General features: G+C 33.9%; 3 protein-coding genes across 4 annotated transcripts; all 3 read left to right on the top strand.

Moving 5' to 3' along the window:
* The first annotated feature begins 3,147 nt into the window (after positions 1 to 3,147).
* Positions 3,148 to 6,214, top strand: LOC107871272 (60S ribosomal protein L13a-4). 2 transcript variants are annotated; one of them, NM_001325007.1, is given in 8 exon segments: positions 3,169 to 3,498; positions 5,320 to 5,436; positions 5,523 to 5,610; positions 5,914 to 5,998; positions 6,000 to 6,049; positions 6,051 to 6,080; positions 6,083 to 6,091; positions 6,093 to 6,160. In NM_001325007.1, coding segments are annotated over 8 exon segments (663 nt in total). In that variant the 5' UTR covers positions 3,169 to 3,226; the 3' UTR covers positions 6,105 to 6,160.
* A 3,248-nt stretch (positions 6,215 to 9,462) lies between these two features.
* LOC107872133 (probable pectinesterase 29) lies at positions 9,463 to 13,880 on the top strand. Its single transcript, XM_016718921.2, has 5 exons — positions 9,463 to 9,632; positions 10,338 to 10,497; positions 11,503 to 11,709; positions 12,384 to 12,628; positions 13,712 to 13,880. Exons 1-5 carry the CDS (start codon positions 9,496 to 9,498, stop codon positions 13,878 to 13,880), a joined length of 918 nt encoding a protein of 305 aa, XP_016574407.1. The 5' UTR covers positions 9,463 to 9,495.
* Positions 13,881 to 14,842: 962 nt separating this feature from the next.
* Positions 14,843 to 22,101, top strand: LOC107871273 (ubiquitin carboxyl-terminal hydrolase 2). Its single transcript, XM_016718152.2, has 3 exons — positions 14,843 to 15,024; positions 17,238 to 20,422; positions 21,598 to 22,101. The coding sequence occupies exons 2-3, from the start codon at positions 17,244 to 17,246 to the stop codon at positions 21,830 to 21,832; spliced, it is 3,414 nt and encodes a 1,137-aa protein (XP_016573638.1). The 5' UTR covers positions 14,843 to 15,024; positions 17,238 to 17,243; the 3' UTR covers positions 21,833 to 22,101.
* Positions 22,102 to 25,790: the final 3,689 nt, after the last annotated feature.

The following is a 25,790-nucleotide window of genomic DNA, read 5'->3' as shown; positions in this document are numbered from 1 at the left end:
TTTATGGACAATATATTCATATATGTATTTTGGTCTTTGTAATGTGAAGATATGCGTTGTTACATTTAAGATATGTATTTGTAAGGGATTATATAAAATGTATTTTTTACTGTATAGCTATGAATTATTTTTGGTACTGATAAGATTTGTATTTGTTACAGTATAGATATGTATTTGCATTTGGTATTATAAAATTTGTATTTGTTACATTATAAATATGTATTTTTGTATTTGTAATCTTATATTTTATGGACAATATATTCATATATGTATTTTTGTCTTTGTAAGGTGAAGATATGTATCTGTTAAATTTAAGATATATATTTATATTTTAAGGATTATATAAAATTTATTTATTACAGTATAGATATATATTTGTATTTGGTACTGATATGTAACTTTAAATTTATTCTATAAATACATATGTGGAACTATTTTGTTTTATCTGTGTATGCGATTGATGATTCAACGCTTAATACTGGTAGAAATGAATACCATCTAAATAAGTACATAAATGAGTTCCGCATGCATGCTACAGTGCCATGACATACGGTTGATCATATATTCATTCTTGTTAATGTAAAGGCCAAACATTATTGGTTTCTTGTTGTTTTATCTTTCAATGATAAATGCATATACGTATATGATTCATTGTCATCTGCTGATCATGATGTTGCGGTGCTTGCTGAAATTGAAAAGTTAGCTGAGGTTATACCTTGATGTCGTTTGGCATGTAAATTCTATGAGAAGAAGGGTATTGATATTGATAATCATTCAAATTACAAATTCAATGATAAGATGGATCTATTTGATGTTTCCTTTGTGAAAAATTTACCTCGACAATCAAGTGGCAACTTGTAAGTATTGAATATACATATTACTTGTGTGTGTGTGTGTATATATATATATATATATATATATATATATATATATTTATTTATTCATTTTATACAAATACTTACTCATTAATTAATGTATTTGCAGGGATTGTGGTTTATATATGATGACATATGGCGAGGGTCGTACTTTTGGTGAAGGTGTTTCAAATGTTGACTTTGATCTAGATCTTCTTCGTTGGAGATATGCTTCAATATATATATATATATATATATATATATATATATATATATATTTGTCTGAATATGTATTTTTTCAACTATGCATATATATATGTATTTGTCCAGTTTAATACATATGTTTTTTACCAGATATACATATGCATTTTAGTAGATATGCATATATATTTATGAGTCATCCATAGTTTTTTTTTCAATTATGTGTATATATCTATGAATAATGCATATTTATGTACTATTAATGCATATATATATATTTTTAAATATATGTATTTAAAGTTTCGATTACGTAATTGATATGTCTTTATATGTATTTTTTTATTTTTTTATTTATTAAAAAATGTATGTTAACTTATTCTTAGTTTTTATAGATGGGCATAGTACTTAATAGATTCTCATATGTTTCAAATTAAAATTTTCGTATGTGACTTTCAATTCTTAGCTATAAATCAACGATGTTATATGTCTTGTACAATATATTCATAATGAATTGATTAAGCAAGTTCAGTAAAAGAATTACAACAATTTAACTATAACAAGTTCAATAACATCAAACATTTTTATCAAAATTTTGAATCATATAATTATTAGTGAAAAAATGAAGTAATTATTTTTTAACATAATGCTACATCATGAATAGGTCAACAATTAAACTAAAGACAAACAATAAAATGCTTCTCCTTGTCATGGACTGTATAGACATACTTTGATGCTGATATAACCTGAAATTATTAAAACAAAACTAATTAGAAAAATCAAAATCAATTTGACAGTTCCAGTTTAGCAAATGTATTTTTCCAACTCAGCATATGTATATTACAAGTTTGAATATGTATATTTCTTCTATGCATATGTATTTTCATTATAGCATATATATTTTTTTATTTTTTATTAATTTGTATATAAATACGTACTATATACAACAACTAATTCGTATATACAAAACTGCAAAACGAATTCCAACGAAAAGAAATCTTCTATTCGAATACTAGTTAACCTCGACTAAAATTCAAATTTAACATATAACAATTGTATCTCAATTTTCAAATTACATAGTGGATAACTTTAAATTTGAAAAAAAGAACTTCGCCCAGATCATTTTTTTTTTTAGAACTGATAAAATTCATAGCAATCTCAAATTTTTGAATTCCGCGATTATTACGCAATTTTGTTACAAGTTTTTCAGCAATTTTTATAATTTTATGAAATTAACAAATAGAATCAAGTTTGTTTATTAATACCTGTAATTGGACCGTTGTATTTTTAATTTTTTCTTCAAAATTTTAGACGATCATCAATAATATTGGAAGCACTCTGTTTTTTGAATTTGCTTTGAGTTGCTGACTATGGAAAATATTTTTTGAATTTGAATTATGTTGTTGTAAATTAACGGTTGTAGTAAAAAAAGAATCATATAAGATAAAGAAATCTGTATAATTAAATGTAACATGAATTAAGGAACAATTTCTTTCCTTATTTAACTCTAACTGGTTAGAATTAAATTAGAAACAAATTCTCTATTTGTATATGTATTTATATAGAAACATTTTTTTTACTTAAATACAGAATAAATATTGTTATTTTTTGTAATTTTGAAACTATTGCTATATAAGTTACTATATATTAAGGCTTTATAATTGCTACTTCTCAAATTTTCCAAATCAAAATTTCCCATAAAATAGTAAAAATTACAGAAACTAGCATCCTTAAGACTATAATTACAATAAATAGCAACACTTTTTCAAAATTACAATTTATAGCAAAAGTAACAATATTTTACTCACTTCATAGTAATAGAAGAATATGCATTTTTCAGTTGTGCATATGTATTTATGAGTAATACATATATATTTGTATATATATTTATATAACAACATTTTATTTAAATACAAATATAATTTGCTATTTTTCGTAATTATGAAACTATTGCTATACAAGTTTTAATTAAAGCTAAAGAGTTGTTATTTCTAAAATTTTCCCTAATAGAATCTACCAGACCCAAGTCCCAAAAAGAGGCCCAAAACAGTAAGCCCATTAAGCTTCCCCACTACTTATAACCAAACCCTAATCCCCTACCTCAAAAACCCTAGCCACTTCCTCCATTTTCCCTCCTCCTCTTTCTCCGCCGCCACCAAAAGCAAAATCCAAAAATGGTTTCCGGTTCAGGAATCTCGGCTAGGAGAATCGTGGTCGATGCTCGTCACCATATGCTTGGTAGACTTTCATCGATTTTAGCTAAGGAATTGTTGAATGGACAAAGAGTTGTTGTTGTTAGATGTGAAGAAATTTGTTTATCTGGTGGACTTGTTAGGCAGAAAATGAAGTATCTTAGGTTTTTAAGGAAGAGAATGAATACTAAGCCTTCTCATGGGCCTATTCACTTTCGTGCTCCTTCCAAAATTCTCTGGAGGACCATCCGTGGGTTAGTTTTTTCGCTTTTTTGAGTTTTTATTGGTACTTTTGGTTGTAAAACAGTTTTGATAGCTTTTTCTTGTGATTTTTTCGATGTTTTGTTGCAAAAGTGTCTCGATATATTCATTTTGTGATTTTTTCGCGTTTTTTGAGCTTTATTTTGGTGATTTCAGTTGCAAAGTGTTTCGATAAATTTGTTTTGTGATATGTAGATTTAGGAGTAATTGTTTGTATATGCATTATTTTTCATTGTGACAAAATGAAAAAAGAAAGGAACTTAGGAACAATGTGTAGAAAAAAATGGTGTTAGGTTCAGGAATCTCGGTAAGGAGAATTGTAGTCGATGCTCGTCACCATATAGATTTTTGTTACAATAGTTTCTCGATATATTTTTTTGTGATTTGGTGATATGTACAATTAGAAGAATGTGTAGAAAAATTGGTGTTAGGTTCATGAATCTTCGCTATGAGAATTGTAGTTGATGCTAGTCACCATATGCTTGGTAGACTTTCATCAATTTTACCAAAGGAATTGTTGAATGGACAAAGAGTTGTTGTTAGATGGGAAGAGATTTGCTTATCAGGTGGACTTGTTAGGCAGAAAATGAAGTATCTTAGGTTTTGAAGAAAGAGGATAAATACTAAGCCTTCTCGTGGACCTATTCACTTTCGCGCTCCTTCCAAAATTCTCTGGAGGACAATCCATGGGTGAGTTTGTTTTCGTTTTTGTGTTTTGATTGGTGATAAATAGTGTGTGTAGGTTTTTTTTGTGTGAATTGAAGATGCAGTAATAACTGTTTGTATATATTTTGTGATTTGAAGATTCGAAGAGTGTGTCACCTCAGCTTTGCACACAGAGAGGACTGTTTCTGTTAGTAGCACCCTGGATAAAATGTATGAATGTAACGTCTTTGTTTCCAAGGTGGTGTGATGAGGTGGTAAATCTTTGAAACATAGTAAATGATTATTATAAAGCAAATGACTGAATATACTAATAGGTAGAGTTTTTGGAAGACTGGTAGAGCTATTTTTTGTTTTGTAGATGTAGTAATAACTGTTCATAGACATTTTTTTTTGAAACAGGTGACTACCTGTTCGCAGATATTTGTCATTTTTAGATTTGAAGGGATAGTACCTTTGTTGTTCAATATTATTGAGATATACGTATGTGTATATGTACTTCATGAAATAGCTATCTAATGAATGTGGGAAGCACTTAGTCTGATAACATTGTTATCTAGTAGCATCCGAAATTGAATGTTTGAATATATGTCTTCCTTTTCTGGTGGAGGTTTGAAGGTTTAAAGCTTGACAGTAGACGATACTGTAAAGTAAAAGACTCCATATACTGGCAGTTGGGGGATTCATTGGAAAAGTGAAATAATGGATTTTTGTATATGATATGTATACTCATTATTCCTTGTAGATGTTATTTCATGGTTTTAATGGGGGCAGATTGTAGCTTGTGTTTGTAAGGATAAAATTTTAGTAGTATCTGATGTTAGGTTGCAAATTCTTGTTACTTTTAACTTCTAGTCTGTTTTGGTATAGTGTCCAGTTCAAATTTTAATGCCATTTTACTGAGTCCGTGGTAATCTAGTTGTCTACGAGGAATTTTCTCAATACTTTGTGATGTAGGCCTTTTTATCTGGTTTGCATGTCAATGTAGATATTGCACAATTTGCAAATTTTCTTTGTCGGATGTATTCCGAAGTGTTCGCTTATTTTGGTTGAAGTTTTTATTGTATTCTATTGATGGTTGATTTATTTAGATTGTTAGGTCATGTTTTGCTTGCTGGTGTGTCTGATTAGATCTAATTGTTTCTTATTAGGATGATTCCCCACAAAACCAAGCGTGGAGCTGCTGCTCTTGCTCGCTTAAAGGTTTATGAGGGTGTTCCACCACCATACGACAAGATCAAGAGGATGGTCATTCCTGATGCTCTCAAGTGAGTTGCTAGGCCATTCAGGTGCTTACATTGTTTTAATATCAATATTGCTAACACTGACTTGTTGAACCCTTTTTTTAATTTAGGGTATTGAGACTTCAAGCTGGACACAAATACTGTCTCTTGGGTAAGCTATCATCAGAGGTTGGATGGAACCATTACGACACTATCAAGGTGAGTTTCTTGCTTTCTCCATTCTATATGACCTATCTAGATTGTTTTGAATAGTGAACGTATCCATGCGTAATATTCTATCCTGCTCGCATTATTGTGTTGCTCCTCATATGACCCTTCTTTCTCCATGTTATCGTGAATTTAGATGGTTGCAGGTTTCCCATTGCCGGTTTCAGTGTGTCCTGCTTACATAGTTACACTGCTAATCGAAATATGTTCTTTTTTGGTCGTGTGTGTTTCTGTGGTTACTACCCGGTTATTTGGATAGCTGCTTACTTTTCTCTTGTAACACGATTACTACAGGAGCTCGAGGACAAGAGAAAGGAGAGAGCCCAGGTCACTTATGAGAGGAGAAAGCAGCTGGCCAAACTCAGGGTTAAGGCTGAAAAGGCTGCCGAGGAGAAGCTCGGTCCTCAACTTGCAGTTATCGAACCAATCAAGTATTAGAGTGTAACCGTAATTTATCTCTAAGGTGAAATTTTGCCGGATATTGAGATTTCAAATTGTGTTTTCTAAAGAATGCTACCTTATTGTACTGCATGGTTCAGTTTGCAGACTTCATTGTTTTTTACAGTCTTTTGGAGTTATCGTATCATTTTACTGATGCTGTGTTCTCTTACTCCTTGCTATTATGCATTTTTATCATGGTATAGCTGCACGAATCCTCGAAGAACTTGTACGTCCTTGCCTGTGCTGGCCAGTTTCAGCCTATATAATTATGAATTTTGCAAATATCATTCCATCTGAAGATGTACACTTTGCTTCAGTTCTTTTAGCCAGTTGATTGATTTCATCCTAGGCAGAATTGGACACATTGTGATGCTACACTAACCATGTTCAATTAGTTATGTATCTGAAATTTCATGCAAGTGAAGTAATTTGTGTTGTACCAAACCCCAAAGGTGAGGAGGTATCAGGAACTGCTTCTCTACCTCCTAATAAAGGTAGGAGTAAGGCTATATATGCGGCGACCTTGTATCCAATTTATAGAATTACATTGGGTATGTTGTATTAAATGCGCAGCTTATTCTTCTCTACTCCCATCAAAAAGAAAGTAGGCTGATCACACTAAATAGATACAAAAATTGGTTTAATTTCAGGTATGATAACTTAAAGTTTGGTTCTTTTCTTTGTTGATGGAACGCCATATGAAAAAAACATGCCTGGTGTAGTCATATTTTTTTCAACATGCCCAATGTAATATTTTTTTCCTTCAACAACAATAACATATCAAAACAACATGCCCAGTGAAGTCATATTTTTTCCCTTCAACAACAACAATAACATATCAACAGTATTTTCACAAAAAGGTGTATGAGAGAGGCTAAAGTGTGTGCAAATAAGAGTGGGAAATAGGATCTCATGAAACAAAAATGAAGTTCCAACGGTAGTAAAAACGAATTTTATGAGGCTTTCTTGATCAATTACTAGAATTGCATGAAGAAAGAGAAGGTTTGAAGATACGAACCACGTCTTAATACGTTTTATACTTCAGGATAAAGGAAATGAAAAAATTGAATCCCTGTCAGATTTATCTATCAAACTTGAAGAAAAAATAGGCTTATTTCAAAGTAGACTGGTACTCCCTCCGTTTAAAAAGAATGACCTAGTTTAACTTGACATGAAGTTTAACAAAATAAAAAAGACTTTTGAATCTTGTGGTGTTAAATTAAAGATATGTCAAATGTATTAAAATACCCTTTAATCTTGTGATATTAAACATGTCATGTGGAAAGTTAAAATTAAAAAGTTGCTATAAAGGAAAAAAGGATCATTCTTTTTCGAACGAACTGAAAAGGAAAGTAGGTCATTCTTTTTTAAACGGAGAGAGTAATTAATTCTTGTCATGTCATTTGATTAGTTGTAACTTCTTGAACAATAATTGAAGTATTTAACAAAAGCTCAGAATAGGTAAGAGTAGCAAACTTGATCCAAGTTTTAAATTTATTTAAGTTAGTGCATATTTTTACTTTTTATTAACACATTTTAAAAGAACAAAATTCTGTCATAACTAGTTCCTAGCTAAGAGGTGATGAATGTGTTCAACAATATATTATTCCGATGAGGCACAATGCTTTCCGAGCCGTACACATAAACTACATTAGTATTATCAATTTGCATGGCGATTTGACGCCATCTCGAAGCACGTAAATTATTATACAACAAAAACGATAACATATTCAGTGTATTCCCACCTAATGGAGTTTGGGAAGGATAGAGTGTACGCAGTTCATACCACTGCCTCATGTGAAACACATAAATTACTATGTTCCCTTTTATTTATTCACTATGATTTTTGTTCTTTCTTCTATACAATAATAATTGAATATTTTTACTAAATTATCTATATTTTGTAAATCTACCTTTCATCACTAGATGGGGTGAGGGGTGGGAGTGCGTCGGTAACAATAAGGGAGCGCTCTTTTGTGTCTGTAATTTTTTATGCGTGGTGCTGTGTGATGTCTATGATTTAGGTTAGATAGTTCTTTTTTTTTTTATCTTGTGGTGATAGTATTATCTTGTTGCTAGTGAATGTCAGTTTATTTTGCACTTATCTTTTGTGTTTGTTATACTGTTATCGGTTCTAAGCCGGGGGTCTATCGGAAACAACCTCTCTACTTTACCTGAGGTAGTGGTATGGTATGCATACACTCTACCCTCTCCAGACTCCACTATGTGGGGAATACACTGAGTATGTTGTTGTACATTTGATCACTGGGACTATTCCAATAAGTTTGAGAAATTTGATTATTTAAGGATAAAGATAAAATTGAAAAAAAAAATTAATTGAGAAATTTGATTATTTAAGAATAAAGATAAAATTGGAAGAAAATTTTTCTCTCTTAATTTATTAAAATGGACAAATAAAAATAAATAAATCATTTTTAATATATCAGACGAGTAAAAAGAAATGGATGAATATCACATATTTTAATGAAAAGTGAACAAAATTTAAGAAAAAAATGATTTAAAAAGCCATGGAGTTATTATCATAATTAAGGTTCATCTCGTGAAAAAAATAAATGATTAGGTACTATTATTCACGTTCGTATTTTCTAAACAAGTACAGATTTTATGCCTTTAATTTTTATTTTTTTTTTAATTTAAATCACCAATACTTTATTCATTTTACATTTTAAGAAAAACCACTTCCCAATTTCTCCGTAGGAAAATAATCTTTTTTCCAAATTTGCTATTGTCCTCCTCACCCATTCACTTTCCATATTAACTCTCATCTAATTTTATAAAAGATCGATTAAAATCAATCAATGGAAACAAAATCTTCATCAAAGATATTCTCTAAAAAATTAATAATTACTCCTCCGTTCTAAAATATTTGTTATATTTCGCTTACGGTCTACGGAGAGTCAATTTTGACTAATATTCGAAGTTAAAATAAATTATATTAATTTAACAATTCAAGATTAAAACTTAGTTCTTCGAAAACTACACGAAAAGTATATGTTGCAATTTTTCTTCTAAAAAATATTGGTCAATGTTAATATCGGTTGATCCTGAAATTATTTTTGGGACAGAGAGAATACTACTAAAGAAAATTAAGGAAAAGTCTTCAAGAAAATTACTTTTACATTTTAGAGCAGATTTTGCAAATCAAGTAAATGAAAGAATTTCTTTACTTAAACTTATATATATTACATTTTTAATTTTCTTCCAAGAAAAAATCATAAGCACCTCATATAGAGTTGAAAATTCGAGTATTTCTTTTTATTTGTTCTTCATCTTTTTTGTTATATTTTTCTTGTGAAAATGGCTTCTTTTCAATGTTTTTTTTGCTACATAATTTTTTTTCTTTTCTTCTTTAATGGATTTTCTGAACAAGAAAATTTAAGAATTCAAAGAGGTTATAATTATAGGAGAAAAAAAATGATAAGTAATTTACCAACAATATATGTTGATCCATTTGGTCATGGAAATTATTCAACTGTTCAATCAGCAATTGATTCTGTTCCTCAATATAACGAAAATTGGATATGTATTTACATCAAAGCTGGAACATATAGGTACTCACTATTTTTCTACCTGTTGTTTTCTTTTCTTCGATTATCGTACATATATGCTGTTACTGCTGTTCTTTTCTTCATTATTTTTTTATATGGTTTGTTCACTTCTGCGAAAGTCGCTATCGGAAACAACCTATCTATCTGAACAAGAGGTAGGGGTAAGGTGACATACACATCACTTTCCAAGACTCAGTTTGTGAGATTACATCGAGTATATATGTTACTGTTTTTAAAAAACACTTTGCTCATTTGATTTTAGTCATGTTAGTACGTTTACTATTACTTTATGTCCAATGTATATAACTTCTAGTACTATATATTAGAAAAAAAAAATTGTTAAAAAAAAATGTAGTAGTAGATCTCAACTTGTTTGGGAGTGAGATGTAGTAGTTATTGTTACTAGTAATGACAGAAACAGAATTTTCATTAAGGAGTTCTATATCTACAGTATATACACACAATTATTTTTTTTACCTTATATATGCAATGTGACCTTCGACGAAGTGAATTTAAATGAACTCCTTTCCGCCCCTCTAGCTCTACCCATGTTTGTTGTTGTTGTTGTGTCTTATTTACATATCAATAGAAAATATAAAGAGTTTCTAACCTTTGTTAGAGAACTTTTTTATATTGAGATTCATATAGCCGACCTTAACTTATCTGAAATTCACGATTTTTGACTAATTGAAGTGAAATTATGGGCAGGGAACAAGTAAAAATCCCTAGAGAGAAGCCATATATCTATCTCAAAGGAGAAGGAAAAAGAAAAACAAATGTGACATGGAATGGTCATGACAATATTGCTATTGATGCTACATTCATCTCTGAAGCTGATTATACAATTGTTAAGAGCATAACATTTATAGTAAGACAAAAAAAAAAAACCCAACAATTTTAAACTTCTGTTACGATGATGAATCAATTTCTTTTATATGTCTGTCACTTTATCTTTGTTATTGATCTTTTATTTACTATTGAAAAACGCGAATTTCTGACGGAATTCATCAGAAATTGACTTGTCAGAAACGTTTCCGCCAGGGGCAGAGCCAGCCTTTGGCTAGGGGATTCATCCGAACCCCCTTCGACAAAAAAATATACCATTTATACATATTAAAATTATTTTTATGTATCTATAGTAGCTCTAGATTTTCTTTAACTATTGAACCCCTTAGTTGAAATTCTGGCTCCGTTTCTGAACTTTCTGCCTTACTTTCTATTGGAAATCCCATATTTAGAACTGATTCTTGTTGGAACAAAGAGTAACCCAATGCGCTAAGCTCCAAGCTATTTGTGGGGTCCGGAGAGGGATCGGACCACAAAGATATATAGTTAGTAGTCTTACCCTCCATTCTGGAAGAGGCTGTTTCCACATGACTCTAACTTGTAACCTTCTAGTCACATGACAATAATTTTACCAGCATTTTTGTCGAAATAAAGAGTAGCCCAGTGCACTAAGCTCCTTCTATTTGTGGGGTTCGGAGAAGGACCAGACCACAAAGGTCTACATTTAGTAGTCTTACCCTCCATTCTGCAAGTGGTGGTTTCCACACGACTCTAACCTCTAACCTTCTGGTCACATGACAACAATTTTACCAGCATTCTTGTCAAAACAAAGAGTACTAGTCCAGTGCACTAAGCTCATGCTATTTGTGGGGTCCGAAGAGGAACCAGATCACAAAGATCTACATTTAGTAATCTTACCCTCCATTCTGCAAGAGGCTAATTCCACACGACTCTAACTTATAACCTTCTAGTCACATGACAATAGTTTTACCAGCATTCTTGTCGGAACCTCAAGTTATAAATTCGCGTTTTGTTAGTAGTGATTAATTTATTTTTTAATTTAATAATGTTTATTTTTAATATTCAGAATTCTTATAACATTCCTCCAAAAGGAAATGTTTTGATGCAAGCAGTGGCAGCAATGATTTCTGGAGATAAATCAACATTTTATAGATGTGGATTTATTGGAGTACAAGATACATTATGGGACGTACAAGGAAGACACTATTTCAAGCTTTGCACTATTGTTGGAGCTGTTGATTTCATCTTTGGTGATGGCCAATCTATTTATGAGGTGAAATATTATTATTATTATTATTATTTTATTTTATTTTATTAATTTTATTTTATTATTATTATTTTATTTTATTTTTATTAGAAAATTCAAAGTCTCTATCATCGATCTGCTATCCTTTGGGTGCACACAAGATAAATCCCGCTCTAGTGGGATAGTCGGTAAACTACACTTGAACCTGAAACCCTAAATGAGATTACATGCTCCACCAACTCGATCGACCGCCCTTGCGGTTACACTATTTTATTTAATTGGTCATATATATATATATATATATATATACATACACAACATTTTGTGCAACTGTTTGATTATGATATATTAGAGCCCAAATTATGTATAACTCTGTCTCTAACTCACTAGAGGCCCGAAAAATAAAGAGAAGATGCATACGAACAAGATATTCAGCAACAAGGAGAAGCAAAAGAATTGAATAGAGGAATTTCCGAGCATTTGGCGATCTCAGATGTATAGCATATTGGGCTTGTTACGAAAAGTTGATTGTATTTTTAAGAGAAAATTCATAAGTACCCCCACAACCTGCGACCGAAATACCAAATACACAATTCTTTTTATTCGGGGGGTCGTATTATCTCCTGAACTTTTTTTAGGTGAAATTAACATTACTTGTATTTAACTCTATTTTTGTTTGTTTTTTTGTTTTATATATGCAGAGATGTATTATATCAGTAAATGCAGGAGTATTAAATGGAATAATAGGATCAATTACAGCACAAGGAAGAACAAGTTTAAATGATCAAAGTGGATTTGTTTTCAAAGATAGTGCAATTTTTGGAAATGGACTTACTCTTTTAGGAAGGCCATGGAGGGCATATGCTAGGGTACTTTTCTATAATTGTTCCATGTCAAATATTGTTGTTCCACAAGGTTGGTCTGCTTGGAATTTCATTGGACATGAGTAAGTTCCCGTATTATATTTAACTTATATACACTGACGAAATTACATCATTCGTAAAAATCTGTTATGTTTAACGGTCATTCGATGCTTGAAGTTGACTTGACTTTATATTCAAAATTCACTAGCCTGATTTGTATATTAGAAGCTTCATATAGACTAAATTAAAGAGGGTTTTAGTGGGGTAAAGTTCACGTACAGTTGTTTTTCACTGGACAAGGGTAAGTTTCCGTCCTATATTTAACTTATATACACTGGCGAAATTACATCATTCGTAAAATCTATTTTGTTTAACGTTCATTCGATGCTTGGAGTTGAATTGACTTGATATTCAGAATTCACTAGCCTGATTTGAATATTAGAAGCCTCATATAGACTAAAAGAGGTTTTAGTGGGGTAAAATTCGCCGTATAGTTACTTTTCATCTATTTCAATTGAAGTAGATATAGTTTCGTTTCAAATTCTATCGACATTTAACTTATATTTAAGTCACTTTTCAAATTGAAGAGTAAATTCTAGTTCTATAATATACAATGACAAAATTATATTATTTGTAAAATCTATTTTGTTTAACGGTCATTCGATGTATGCTTGGAGTTGACTTGATTTGATATTCAGAATTCACAAGCCTGATCTGTATATTAGAAACTTCACATAGATTAAAGAGGGTTTTAGTGGGGTAAAATCGCGTATAGTCATTTTTTATCTATTTTAACTGAAGTACTATAGTCATGAAGTTTCAAATTCTATCGACATTATCATGAACTTCAGTTATGGAATCCGAAAACTGAAAAGTGATCAGTGAATGTTATTTCTACAGTTTATCGCTCCTTTATCATTCTATCACAAGGTTAGTTGACATTTTTCCTGGTAAAATTTTTTATGTGATTATGACGTTACACGTTAAATACTTGATATGATTCTGCAAAATAAACCTGATGTGATTTGCCTCTTGCTAAATCTCATACGTACATATATAGCAGAAATTTAATACACCAGGCTATTTTTCTTAAGCTTTTTTATTGTCAATTTTATATGTATTATCATCATAGTTATAACCATTGGTGTCATTTGTTTATATTATAGGAATCACTTGACATTTTGTGAAGTAAATTGCAATGGAATTGGATCAAACACAAGACAAAGAGTGCCATGGAAAGCCAAGTTGAGTCAACATGAGTTACAAAAATTAACAAGCCTTTCATTCATTGATGGTGAGGATTGGATTATGAGTCAACCCCTCAAAGTACTATAGTTAATTAATTAGCTTAATTGTGGTACTTAATTGATTAGTATACTTTTATTTCCATATGAATGAAAGATCCTTGTTCAAGAATGTAAAAAAATTATTGGTAGAGACTTTTAATCCTTAATTATCCCATGTTGGATTTTAAATGTTTTTTTATTGGTTACTTGTAATATAAGATGCTAGATGTAATCCTACCCTTGATATTTTTGTTTGAAAATGTTCTTTGTTTCAATTTTATCAATTTATAAAGGAAAAATTTAACAACATCTATCTTTATTAAATTACATAAAATTCCTATCATTTTCATTAATTACCTAAATCCCTCCGCCCCCCTCCCCCATTTTTTTAGAAAAAGCTGGAGACACACATAAATTTTCAGATACATAATTTTAATTAATGTATTATGTATTTCGATCAAATAATTTTAGAAATCAATGTGTCTCAACTTCAAAATTATGTATCCAAATGCTAGTTATGTATCTAAAAATTACAAATTAAGAAATTATTTGTAATTTAACAAAGACTAGGAATAAGAAATAATTAGGGATAAATTTATTGGGGGTTTATGTAAGTTTTACGAGTAGAAAAGAAATACAATAATTCACAAGTCTTGCTAAAACTAAAGACGAAAAGAACAATAACAATAACTAATAATATGGTAATTGAAACCAAATAAAAAAGTTACAGTAAAATTGAAAAATAAAATAGTAGGTGAATATACAACGCTCAACTACCTACTAACCTTCTATCCTAATTAAATTTGGTTTTTCATATTCTCGTATCTAAAATTATATCCTTGTCGAGCTTTAAAGGTGCTCCAAAAATAAAACAAAAGAAAATAAAATTTGCTAAAACTATTTTTTTTTTTTTTCAATTTTTAGTGATACCTCTTCTTAGTAGGAAACAAGTATTAGTAAACCCAAATCGTTTAGGAGAAAAAGAAACAAATTGTATTTTTATGAATGACTATCCCATACCGCGTACCAAACGACACTAGGGCTTGCCATATTATGATTTTTGAATTTGCCACCCCACCCCCACGCTACCCCCACCCCCAACCCCACTTGAATAACTTATAAACAAATATTTATTCGAATCTTTTGAAATTTACTGAAAAATATCTCTGCCTTTTTTCTCCATAGAGTTTCTGGTAAATGCCTTCTCTTTTACTTATATACTTGGGTACCCTTTTTAGTAATAAGATTTAGTTTATATATGTATTAAAGATTTGTTTTTTGGATTTGTTGGAATGAAAAATCGAAATTTTAACCACAATTATTTATTTATTTTTTGTTATTGTGGACTGAGTTAATTAGAACTTTGTGGTTCTTTGTGTTAACTTGAATTATTTAGTTAGCACGTAGTTTCTTATTCTTCGATGCGTATTACTATCCACTGTTGTTATGTATCTTGCTATTTTGCTGTCCTATTATTCGATTAATTAAGTGTTGGTTATGTTTGATGGGAAGTGTCCCACATTGGACTAGGATAAAATTCCTGGGCTCGTTATAATGCTTGGATAATTCTCGTTACTTTGAGCTAGCTTTTAGGATGCGAGTTAGACCCAAGACTTAATTTGACATGGTATTAGAGCTAGACCACTGGGTTTGATGTGGCGGCCCGCGACTTTGTGGGGGTTGCAATGTACTCCGGTTCTTGTATATCACGCTCCAGACCGGACAGTGAAACCCCAGATAAAGAATGTTCGGATTTGGGCGGGGGGAGGGGGTTGTTGAAGAAAAGTTGTCCCACATCAAACTAGGATAAAATTCTTGGGCTTCATATCAGGCTTGGCCGCTTGGATAATTCTCTTTACTTTGAGCTAGCTTCTCAAGGGGGTGTTGAAGAAAAGTGTCCCACATCGAACTAGGATAAAATTCTTGGGCTTGATATAAGGCTTGGACAATCCTCCTTTGAACGAACTTTTGAAGTTTGAGTTAGGCTCAAGTGCGATTTGACATGGTATCGGAGTCAGGCCTATAATAACGAATGTTTGGATTCGCCCATGAGGGGGTGTTGAGAAAAACTTTCTCACATCGGACTTGGATAAAATTCCTAGGCTTTTTATAAGACTTAGATAATTCCTTTGAGCTAACTTTTTGGAGTGTGGGTTAGACCTAAGACCTAATTTGACATGGTATCAGAGCTAGGCCCATCGGGTCCGACATGGCGCCTCGGATTGTCTGGGGGGTTTGTGGATACACTCCTGGTCTCTGAATATCACGCTCTGGATAAGACAGTGAAACCCCAGATAGAGAATGTCTGGATTTAGGCATGAGGGGGGTGTTGAGGAAATGTGTCCCGCATCGGACAAAGATAAAATTCTTGGGATCCTTTTACAGCTTGGGTAATCCTGCTCCCTTTGAGTTAGCTTTTGGAGTTTGAGCTAGGCCCAAGGACTAATTTGACAGGTTACACTTCTTTTGAGCCAAGGGTCTATCAGAAGCAACCTCTCTACCACACAAAGGTAGGGTAAGGTAGTTTATTGGTATGTTGTTGTTGTATATGTCGACTAGTCAGTTACATATACCCCCACCCCCGGCTTGGCAGAGTTTAAGAAAGTAAAAGACTTTTAAATCTGGTGGTCTTAAACTAAATATACGTAGAATGTACATGTCATGTGGAAGGTAGGGTAAGGTAGTTTATTGGTCTTATGTTGTTGTATATGTCAACTTGACTAGTCAGTTACATACACACACACACCGTCTTGGCGGAGTTTAAGAAAGTAAAGACTTTTGAATCTGATGGTCTTAAACTAGATATATGTAGAATGTACCAAAATGTCCTTTAATCTAGTGATCATGAACATGTCATGTGGAATGTTGAATTAAAGAGTTTCCAAAAAGAGACGTTCTTTTTTAAACGAACTAAAAAGGGAAGTAAGACAAACAAATTGAAATGGAGGGAGTAGAATGTTTTGTTTACTGTATTTGGTTTGAGCTTAACTTTTGTATACACTTCTGATGTCTAAAATACTTGTGCAATCTTGGTCAATGAAAAGCTAATCACAAGTAAATCTCCGTAGTAGGTGCAGATTGGTAGCCGTAAAAAGGTTCTAGGTAGCTTAATATAACCAGTTAAAATGCAAAAATAGTGTAAAAATGTTCTATCACTGTCTGTTGTTTCGCCTTGGTATCTTGTTATCTTCTTGTTGTTTCTGTTGCCTCTTTTCCACTGTTTGTTCAGCCGAGGGTCTTTCGGTAACAACCTCCCTACCTTCCAAAGGTAGGGGTAAGGCTTGCGCTTCCACTCTACCTTCCCCAAATCCCACATGTGGAATTGCATTGGTTTTGTTGTTGTTATTGTTGCTGTTGTAGTAGTGTTTGCAAGTTGAATTCATTTGATTTCTGAGGTTGTTTTTAGGGAATAATGGGGAAAAGGGCTAAGAAAAAAGCCAGTAGTGGTGTAAAGCTAACGCGGAATCCTGTTGCATCTACAAATCCTATTGATGAAAAGAGCAGTCCAAATATTGATTCTCCTGATGATGCAGCTGTTGTTGTAAGTGATAGAAAAGGATGTCCACATGTTGATAAGGTTATTAATGTGGACAAAGTCTCTGCTAAACTTGGGTCGTCGGAATCTGTTAGGTGTGAGGATTGCAGGGAAGAAGTAGCTGATAGACGAGCAAGTAGGAAACAAGGAAAAAATAAGGGAGGTGCAGATCCCAAGCAGAAGTCTAAAGCCATTTGGGTCTGTTTAGTATGCGGACATTTCTCGTGTGGAGGTGTTGGGCTCCCTGCTACACCTCAGAGCCATGCAGTTCGGCATGCAAGGCATTACCATCACCCCCTAGCCGTACAGTTTGAAAATCCTCAACTGCGCTGGTGTTTTCTGTGCAATACACTACTTCGTGCTAAGAAAGTAGAGGATGGCAGTGAACAAAAAAATGTACTTGAGTACATTCTCAAGATGATTAAAAGAAGTCCGTCTGAAGGACCTACTGTTGATGTGGAAGCTGTTTTGTTTGGGAGTGGGAGTGTCGCTAGTGGGATTAAGTCAGAAGCTTCTGCCTCTATTGGTGCTGATGGAGAAGGTGGTTATGTAATCAGGGGATTGGTTAATTTAGGGAACACATGTTTTTTCAATTCCATAATGCAGAACCTACTGGCAATGAATAGACTACGGGATTACTTCCTTAAGTTTGATGGTTTTTCTGGTCCTCTTACCGTTGCTCTGAAGAATCTCTTTACTGAGACAAGCAACGAGACTTCCTTGCAAAAATCTATAAATCCAAAATCTTTGTTTGGTTCAATATGCGCCAAGGCTCCACAGTTTCGAGGATACCAACAGCAGGACAGTCACGAATTGCTTCGTTGTTTACTTGATCGTCTGTGTACTGAGGAATTGATCCTCAGAAAGCAAAACAAATCTTCTCAGGATGGCGATAACTCCCTACGTTCATATCCAACTTTTGTTGATGACATCTTTGGTGGTCGACTCTCTAGCACCGTTAGTTGTCTTGAGTGTGGGCACACTTCAGTTGTCTATGAGCCATTCTTGGATCTCTCGTTGCCTGTTCCGACTATAAGACCTCCATCTAAAGGAGCTCAATCAATCTCCAATGCCAAAATATCAAAACCTCCAAAGAGAAGCGGAAAAGTTCTTCCTAAAGTTAGCAGAGATGCAGCTTCTCCTAATTCTCAAAGTGCTCAAGGAAATGAAGAGAAATCTCTAAGCCATGTGCATCCTACAGTACCTGTCTCTGAAGGAATGATAGTTCCCTCTGATGCATTGCTAGAATTCATTGATGCTGGTGTTATGGCCGATTATATGGGTTTAACTTCACAGGACTTATGTTCCATTCAGAAGTCCTCTTATGAGCGAAATTGTGAGGGTGTGACTGGGCAGTTGGCTACGGTGGATGATTCGACCTGGTTAGATTTTCTCGATCAGGATACATTGCCAAATGGTGATGATGCAGCTTCACATGTTGATGACAGCCTGACTAATCAGGGTTCTGAAATTGGATCTGTTCAACCTGTTGACTCTTTGCAGAATAATCTTAATGCTGATACAGAGGTGAAGTTGACATGTACAGACATCACTTGTTCTCCTATAGGGCCTTCTGATGCATCGCTAGAATCCATTGATGCTGGTGTTATCGCTGATTATTTGGGTTTATCTTCACTGGACTTATGTTCCATTCAGAAGACCCATTATGTGCGAAATTGTGATGGTGTGACTAGGCAGTTGGCTACAGAAGATGATTCGACATGGTTAGATTTTCTCGATCAGGACACACTGCGAAATGGTGATGACTCAGCTTCACAAGTTGATCATGTCCTGACTAATCAGGGTTCTGAAACGCGATCTGTTCAGCCTGTTGACTCTTTGCAGAATAATCTGGATGCTGATACACAGATGAAGTTGACATGTACAGACAGCTGTTTTTCTCCTAGTGATTTAATGTGCTTGGATGATCAAAGACAATCCGAATCAGCAGTCTGCGATATAGATTCTGAATTCAGTAAAAAGTTACTGATTAAAGACGTTATAAATGTTGAGCATAGCTCAGTGTTCTGCAGCCAGATCTGCTCTGTGGATTCTAATCTTGGCACAGATTCATATACAAGGCTATCGGAAGATGAAGCCCTGTTACAACTACAAGAGTCAGAGGTTCTGTTACTTCCTTACAAAGAAGTAACCTCAAGTGCTGGCGACACGTTAACAGAAGGTTGTGAGGTATCCTCCGCTGCTGTTGGTTGGGAACAAGATTCATTGGACTTGGATGGTGTGGGAGATTTATATAATGAACCTGAGTCTGATGCACAACTTTCTGAACAACTTTTGTGCAACGGCGGCGTTTCTCAGGCCAATGGACTCTGCGAAACTAGGTTTACTGTTTCAAACATCAGCGAGTCTGATCCGGAAGAGGCTGATAATACAGATGCTCCAGTATCAGTTGAGAGTTGTTTGGCTTATTTTACAAAGCCCGAGCTTCTTTCCAAAAGTGAACATGCTTGGCAATGTGAAAATTGCACAAAAGTTCTTAAAGAAAAGAGAATGAGATCTAAGAATAAATCGGTAAAGCCTAGATCACATAGCCTGGTGAACGGACATGAGGGCAACAATCCAAATGGTGCGTCTCGTTCAGGGACATCTCCTCCGACTGGACTGAGAAATAATGGAAGTACAGACAATGATGCACTAGAAACTTTTGAAGACAGGTTGTTGTCCCCAAAGGGAACCAGCCCTAGAGCTGAGCAAGATTCAGTGTCTTGGATATTGGAAAACAACACAGAGGAAAATCAAGGTGAAGCTAGTAGTCAAATGAATATCAACTTACAGAACAATATAATTCAGCTGCTGGAAGCTCCACTGATTTCTGCTAAATCTGAATCTGAAGAAAGTGAGAGCGAAGAGACAGACTTTAAAAGAGTTGGGGCCGAGAGAGATGCAACTAAACAGATCCTAATTGATAAGGTCCCTCCTATTTTATCAATTCATCTAAAGAGGTTCAGTCAAGATGCTCGGGGGCGCTTGAATAAGCTGAATGGCCATGTCAATTTCAGAGATACTGTTGATCTCAGACCATATGTTGACACCAGGTTTGTCGATTCGCGTTCATTTTGGGCATTTATTTTTTTCTGGATTTTTGAGTATCCCTTGTTCATTATACTCTGACCTTTAAGCCAACCCCTTTGGATTTTATCAAGATCCCACCTCCCACTAACACAGTGTTCGGTAACTTTGTCCACAAAAGCTTGAACAAATGTGAAAAGATCACTTAGTGTTATTGCCTCCGTTGGGATTTCAACCTGAGGCGTCAGGATTCTCAATCCACTTCATTGACCACTAGCCACGCTTTTTAGAATATTTATATTATAGAATAGAATAGCAAATCTGTTGAGGCTCAAGATGAGAGTTGTATTCAGATGATTTCTACAACTTGATCGGCATTCCAGAGCTAAATAATTTGAGAATAATTATGTGGAATGTAATCCATGAAAACAACAAAGTAATGTAATAATGTGGATTATTAAAAAAATGTCAAAGTGTATCATGTGAATCGAGAACGGATTTAGATTGGTAAACAATGTGTTTTGATGAGTATTTCGAACTGCTCCTAAATGTTTTTTTTTTAAAGCCGAGGGTCTATCGGAAACAGCCTCCCTATCTCTACGAGGTAGGGGTAAGGTATGCGTAGCCATACACTACACTCCCCAGACTCACTTGTGGATTACATTAGGTACGTTGTTGTTGTTCGAGTATTTACATTTTTTCTAGTGAAAGGTCTCTGAGTTTTCTCCATGAGTTTGGTAACAAAGTTGGACAGTAAGTATATTTGATTTTGCTGGCGTATATTTCCTAATACAGCTTTGTGGTGTGTTAGCTTCATGCTTTGTGATTTCCATGTCCTACATAATATGCAAGTGATTTCAAAGATTCGTCGATAAAATGGCCCTATGTTCAATGCGCAAGCAACATGTCATTTTTCTAGTACGGAAAAGGGACAAATATACCTTGAACTATGATAAATGGTACACATATACCCTCCATCATACTTTGGGTACACATATGCCCCTACTGTTAGTGTGAGGGGCATCTACATACCATTTCATTAACGGCATAGGCATATATGTACCCAAAGTATGACGGAGGGTATATATGTACCATTAATCATAGTTCGGGCTATATTTGTTCCTTTTCCGTTTCTAGTAAGTTTCTGCAAAATCGAATCTCTCTGCTGAAATGGCCTGATGATTACACGATGCCTTTGCAGGTGCCTGCAGAAGGAGACATACAAATACCAGCTTATTGGTGTAGTGATACATTCGGGGACGATGAGAGGAGGTCATTATGTTGCATATGTTAGAGGAGGTCCCAAGATTGCAGGGAAAGACAAGAACGCGGAAGATTTCGCGTGGTATTATGCAAGCGACAGTCATGTTCGTGAGGTCTCGTTAGAGGAAGTTCTTCGCTCTGACGCGTACATTTTGTTTTACGAAGAAACTTGATAGAAATTTCTTAATTTATGATGATATTTGGGTATACACACACATACACAGAAAAGGAAAGGGGTAGGAGAATTTCCAGTACCAACACCCATTTTTTGGTTTTACTTTTCCAATTTTGATGTGCAATTGCATAAGGAAGAGTATATAACTTAACAATATACCTTGAGAAAGAGAATATGATTATTTTATTTTTTTTTATGAGAATTGAATTGGTATATAACTATTTACCATTTTGATTTATATCAATAGCATTGTAACTTTTCACTCTATTCAAATTCTTTTTTATAATTTGATTGTACAAAGTTAGGATGTAAAAGACCTTATCCATACCTTTTTGGGCAGAAAGGTCGTTTTCGATATGGATAAAATTATGTAACTATAATAAACCATGTTTTTTAGAATTCAGAATTCATAAACTCAAAATTTTGAATCTGTCTCCTGTGGAAAAAAATGGAAAATTATGTCTCATGAACATGTATAGGTGTCTTATGGATCATGATAGTGGCAATGTCAACTTAGAATTAATAAATGTTTGAATACTTTTCCTTTTCCCCTCTTTCTAAACTACATTTATTTTGTTTACATAACACATTAGTTTTATAATAACCCACAGAGGATTTTACTGATATGTTTTAGACTAGTCACTAGCGATGTCAAATGGGCGAATTCGACTGAATTTGAGCGGGTTAAAATACCTTGAATAATTCATCTAAGAGTTAAATAAGCTAAAATGTGGGTCATAATTTAACCAGACAATTCTTATTAAGTTTTAATTGCTCTTTTATAAAAGTTTAGTACGTAACTCTAGATATATCTAGAGGGATATCTAGAATCATCCATGGACTAGTATAAATAGGAGGCACATTGTGCATTTGTAACCATCCAGAAAAATAGAAATTACTGACTAAATCATTTTTTTCACTTTATTACGATCATATATAACATATTAAATAGAAAAATATCTTTCTGAAAATATTTATTTATGCATGTCTTCGTTATTAACGGATAGTCAACAAATATCAGTAAAATCGTTCATGATTTTATTTCTAAAGTTTTGTAACGCATAGTCTATGCCTCTCTCTCATATATTTTAATTTTTTTCAAGAAAATAAGTTTTTTTTTTTTTTTTTTTTGTTTCTTAGTGTGTTGAAACTTGAAATCATCAAAAGAAGCATAAAAAACCTTCTGTTTGTATTAGTTTAGAGGGAAAAGAAAAGTACACAAACATTTATAAATTCTTAGCTTAGTTGACATTGACACATTCCATGAGATATAGGTGTATGGATTCAGACGCGGATTCAGGATTCGAGAGAATGAGTGCACTTGTATTATGCTTTGTTTACTTTCTTTTGAGTCGAGGATCTAACAGAAAAAGTGTTTCCGTCTTAAAATGTAGGAAATTCTGATTCACTTTGCGTAAACAGGATACATCCACCTCTCACGAAAAAGTAATGTCAATCGACTATGTGAAATTGAACGATTCTGCAACAGTTGAGTCAACTCAAGAGGAAGAAAATGTAGAGGGAGAGCGGATACTCGAGGCCAGGACTCAACAAAAGTGTCGTGGAAGCGAGGGAAGGTGAACAAATTCCCAGCAGGATGGCCTGCTTGGATTGCACTGAAGGCTGAAGAAGCCATCCAAGAAAACTTGAATCGTTCCACATGCTTGATAAGGTTGCTCTGAAGCGATTGAAGTTTGACAATGTCCAGTTTATGACGAACGAAATCAGCATTTTACGAAGGCCTGATCACCCAAACGTTATCAAATTGGAAGGACTGTGTTTCCAATATAATTTAATTCACGGAAAATAAACTTCAACCGCAAATAAAAATAGGAAAAAACAATAATTTTATTGATAAACGATGGGGTACAAATCTTTTCCTCCCTCCCCTCCATTCTTCTCTCTTGATTTTCTTCGTGATTCGAGGGCTGTCGGAAGCATATTTCTCGAATATTTGAAGATTTGAATATGAATTTTTCCATAATTCGAGGGTCATTAGTGACGTATTTCTCGTTGGAACATTTGCATTTGATCTCTATGAAAGGAGGGTTTGTCAAAAGATGTATTTGATTATCAAGAAGAGAGGAAAGTGTTTGTTTTTGATGTATTTGATTATCAAAAAAGAGGGGTTTTGATCTTTATGAATATCCCATTAATTTATTGGGACTTTTGAGATCTTTGATATATCCCGTGAACTTATGGGATCTTTAAAGGATATTTGCCCCTTTATATAGACGTAATTTAGGGTTTAGGTTGGGTAGCCATCAAACTAGATTTGAGGTAAAGTAGCGTTTGAGAACTCTAACCAAAATTAAAGTAGAATCCACAAAATTTCAATGTCTAGATTGGTCATCACCTCGAGTAATATGTTTGGTTGTTTGTATCTTATTTTTGAGTATTTGGAACATGATCTCAAAGGTCTTCTATCACTGCATGATGTGACTTTCTCCGAATCACAGATCAAATGTTACATGAAACAACTACTAGATGGAATTAGTCACATACATAGTCGGGGCATCCTTCATCGAGACATAACCACTTCGAATTTTTTAGTAGACAATCAAGGTATCCTAATGTCCCATTGACTAGCCGCGCGCGTTGGGACTCTCTGGTATAGACTGTTCCACACACACTAAATCTACAGAGAGGATGAAGAAAACTAGAGAGAGTTCTTGAGGAAAGAGAGAGGTAATTTCGTGGTAACAGCCGTGGGTAACCTCCACGGCGGACAGGTTATTTATATTAATGATTTGGAGTATGTACAATTGCATAGAGAATGAGAATAAAAGGTACAACCGCGTGAACATTAATATTTGACGGTACGTCACATATTAATCAGGCTCCACAACCTAACATAGACCACCAGAACTCTTAATTGGATGGCGTTTTTATGGAATTGAAGTAGATTTATGGAGTGTTGGTTGTGTACTTGGAGAACTATTCAGTGGCGAAGCGATTCTTCAAGGTACAAATGAAATTTGATCAATTGCATACGATATTCAAGCTCTGTGGATCTCAGTCTAAAGACTATTGGCGAAAAAACAATTCAGCTAACGCAGCAATTTTGACACAGAAAGTGCCTTATCGCCCGCAGATTGAAGAAACATTTCGCGATTTTCCTGTTGCTGCTGTGGAACTTATGAAAACACTGCTTTCTATAGAACCTCACTGCTTGCTATGGATCATGACTTTTTCTATGTTGAACCCCACTTGCTTACGATCCATCGAGTTTGCCAAAATACCCTCAAACCAATGGTTTGGATGCAAAATGGAAGAAAGCTAAGGCTAAGGCTGAATCAACCTATTTTGACGAAACTAACTGGATTGACGAGCAGGATGATTTAATAGAGATGGCGTTTTGGGTGACAAGAGAGGAAAGACAAATACACAACATGTCCGACTCTCTAACATCTTCTAAAGAAGAACAACTTAAAAAAGATAAGGGCAACGAGCATCAGGAACACAACTTGTGGAGTTTTATCAAGGGAAAGAAGAAGCAGAATCATGTTCCATCAACTGCTGATATTAAGGGGAAAAAACTACCTGTTGCATCAAATCATAATGACTGCGAATTCAAAGGTAAGAAGGGAAAATTTTTCAAACTCGATGGATGTGGATCGATTGCTCAGGGAACATGATCAGCGTTATCCAGGAAGTTGTTGAACGCGCCAAGCTTGAGAAGAAAATGAGAGCTAAAGTTCAGGCCTGAAGGCTGAAGTAAGCAAATTAAATTGTAACTTGTGCAATGAACCTGTGGTTTCCAACTCGATTGATTGAACTATATAATTCATTGTGAAACTTATGGAGTACAATTTTTCTTCCTTCTTATAACCGTAAAAGTACGGACTGCGTACGCTCTACTCTCCCCAGATTTCACTCCCGAGTATGTTGTTGTTATAACTGTAAAGTTACAGTAAGTACTGTTGAGTTTCCCACTTAAGCTAAGGATGGGGAAT

Source organism: Capsicum annuum, chromosome 5 (assembly GCF_002878395.1).
Source record: "Capsicum annuum cultivar UCD-10X-F1 chromosome 5, UCD10Xv1.1, whole genome shotgun sequence".
NCBI classification, from domain to species: domain Eukaryota; kingdom Viridiplantae; phylum Streptophyta; class Magnoliopsida; order Solanales; family Solanaceae; genus Capsicum; species Capsicum annuum.
Note: the sequence above shows the minus strand (reverse complement) of the source record. Positions and strands in the feature narration are given on the sequence as shown.

What these genes read in the sequence shown, in the direction of transcription:
- LOC107871272 (XM_016718151.2), top strand. Translation starts at nt 3,227, where the DNA reads ATGGTTTCCGGTTCAGGAATCTCGGCTAGGAGAATCGTGGTCGATGCT. An exon ending in CTCTGGAGGACCATCCGTGG is followed by an intron (nt 3,499 to 5,319) that starts GTTAGTTTTTTC and finishes GTTTCTTATTAG; the next exon opens with GATGATTCCCCACAAAACCA. An exon ending in ACCATTACGACACTATCAAG is followed by an intron (nt 5,611 to 5,913) that starts GTGAGTTTCTTG and finishes CGATTACTACAG; the next exon opens with GAGCTCGAGGACAAGAGAAA.
- LOC107872133 (XM_016718921.2), top strand. Translation starts at nt 9,496, where the DNA reads ATGATAAGTAATTTACCAACAATATATGTTGATCCATTTGGTCATGGA. An exon ending in ATCAAAGCTGGAACATATAG is followed by an intron (nt 9,633 to 10,337) that starts GTACTCACTATT and finishes AATTATGGGCAG; the next exon opens with GGAACAAGTAAAAATCCCTA. An exon ending in ATGGCCAATCTATTTATGAG is followed by an intron (nt 11,710 to 12,383) that starts GTGAAATATTAT and finishes TTATATATGCAG; the next exon opens with AGATGTATTATATCAGTAAA.
- LOC107871273 (XM_016718152.2), top strand. Translation starts at nt 17,244, where the DNA reads ATGGGGAAAAGGGCTAAGAAAAAAGCCAGTAGTGGTGTAAAGCTAACG. An exon ending in AGACCATATGTTGACACCAG is followed by an intron (nt 20,423 to 21,597) that starts GTTTGTCGATTC and finishes ATGCCTTTGCAG; the next exon opens with GTGCCTGCAGAAGGAGACAT.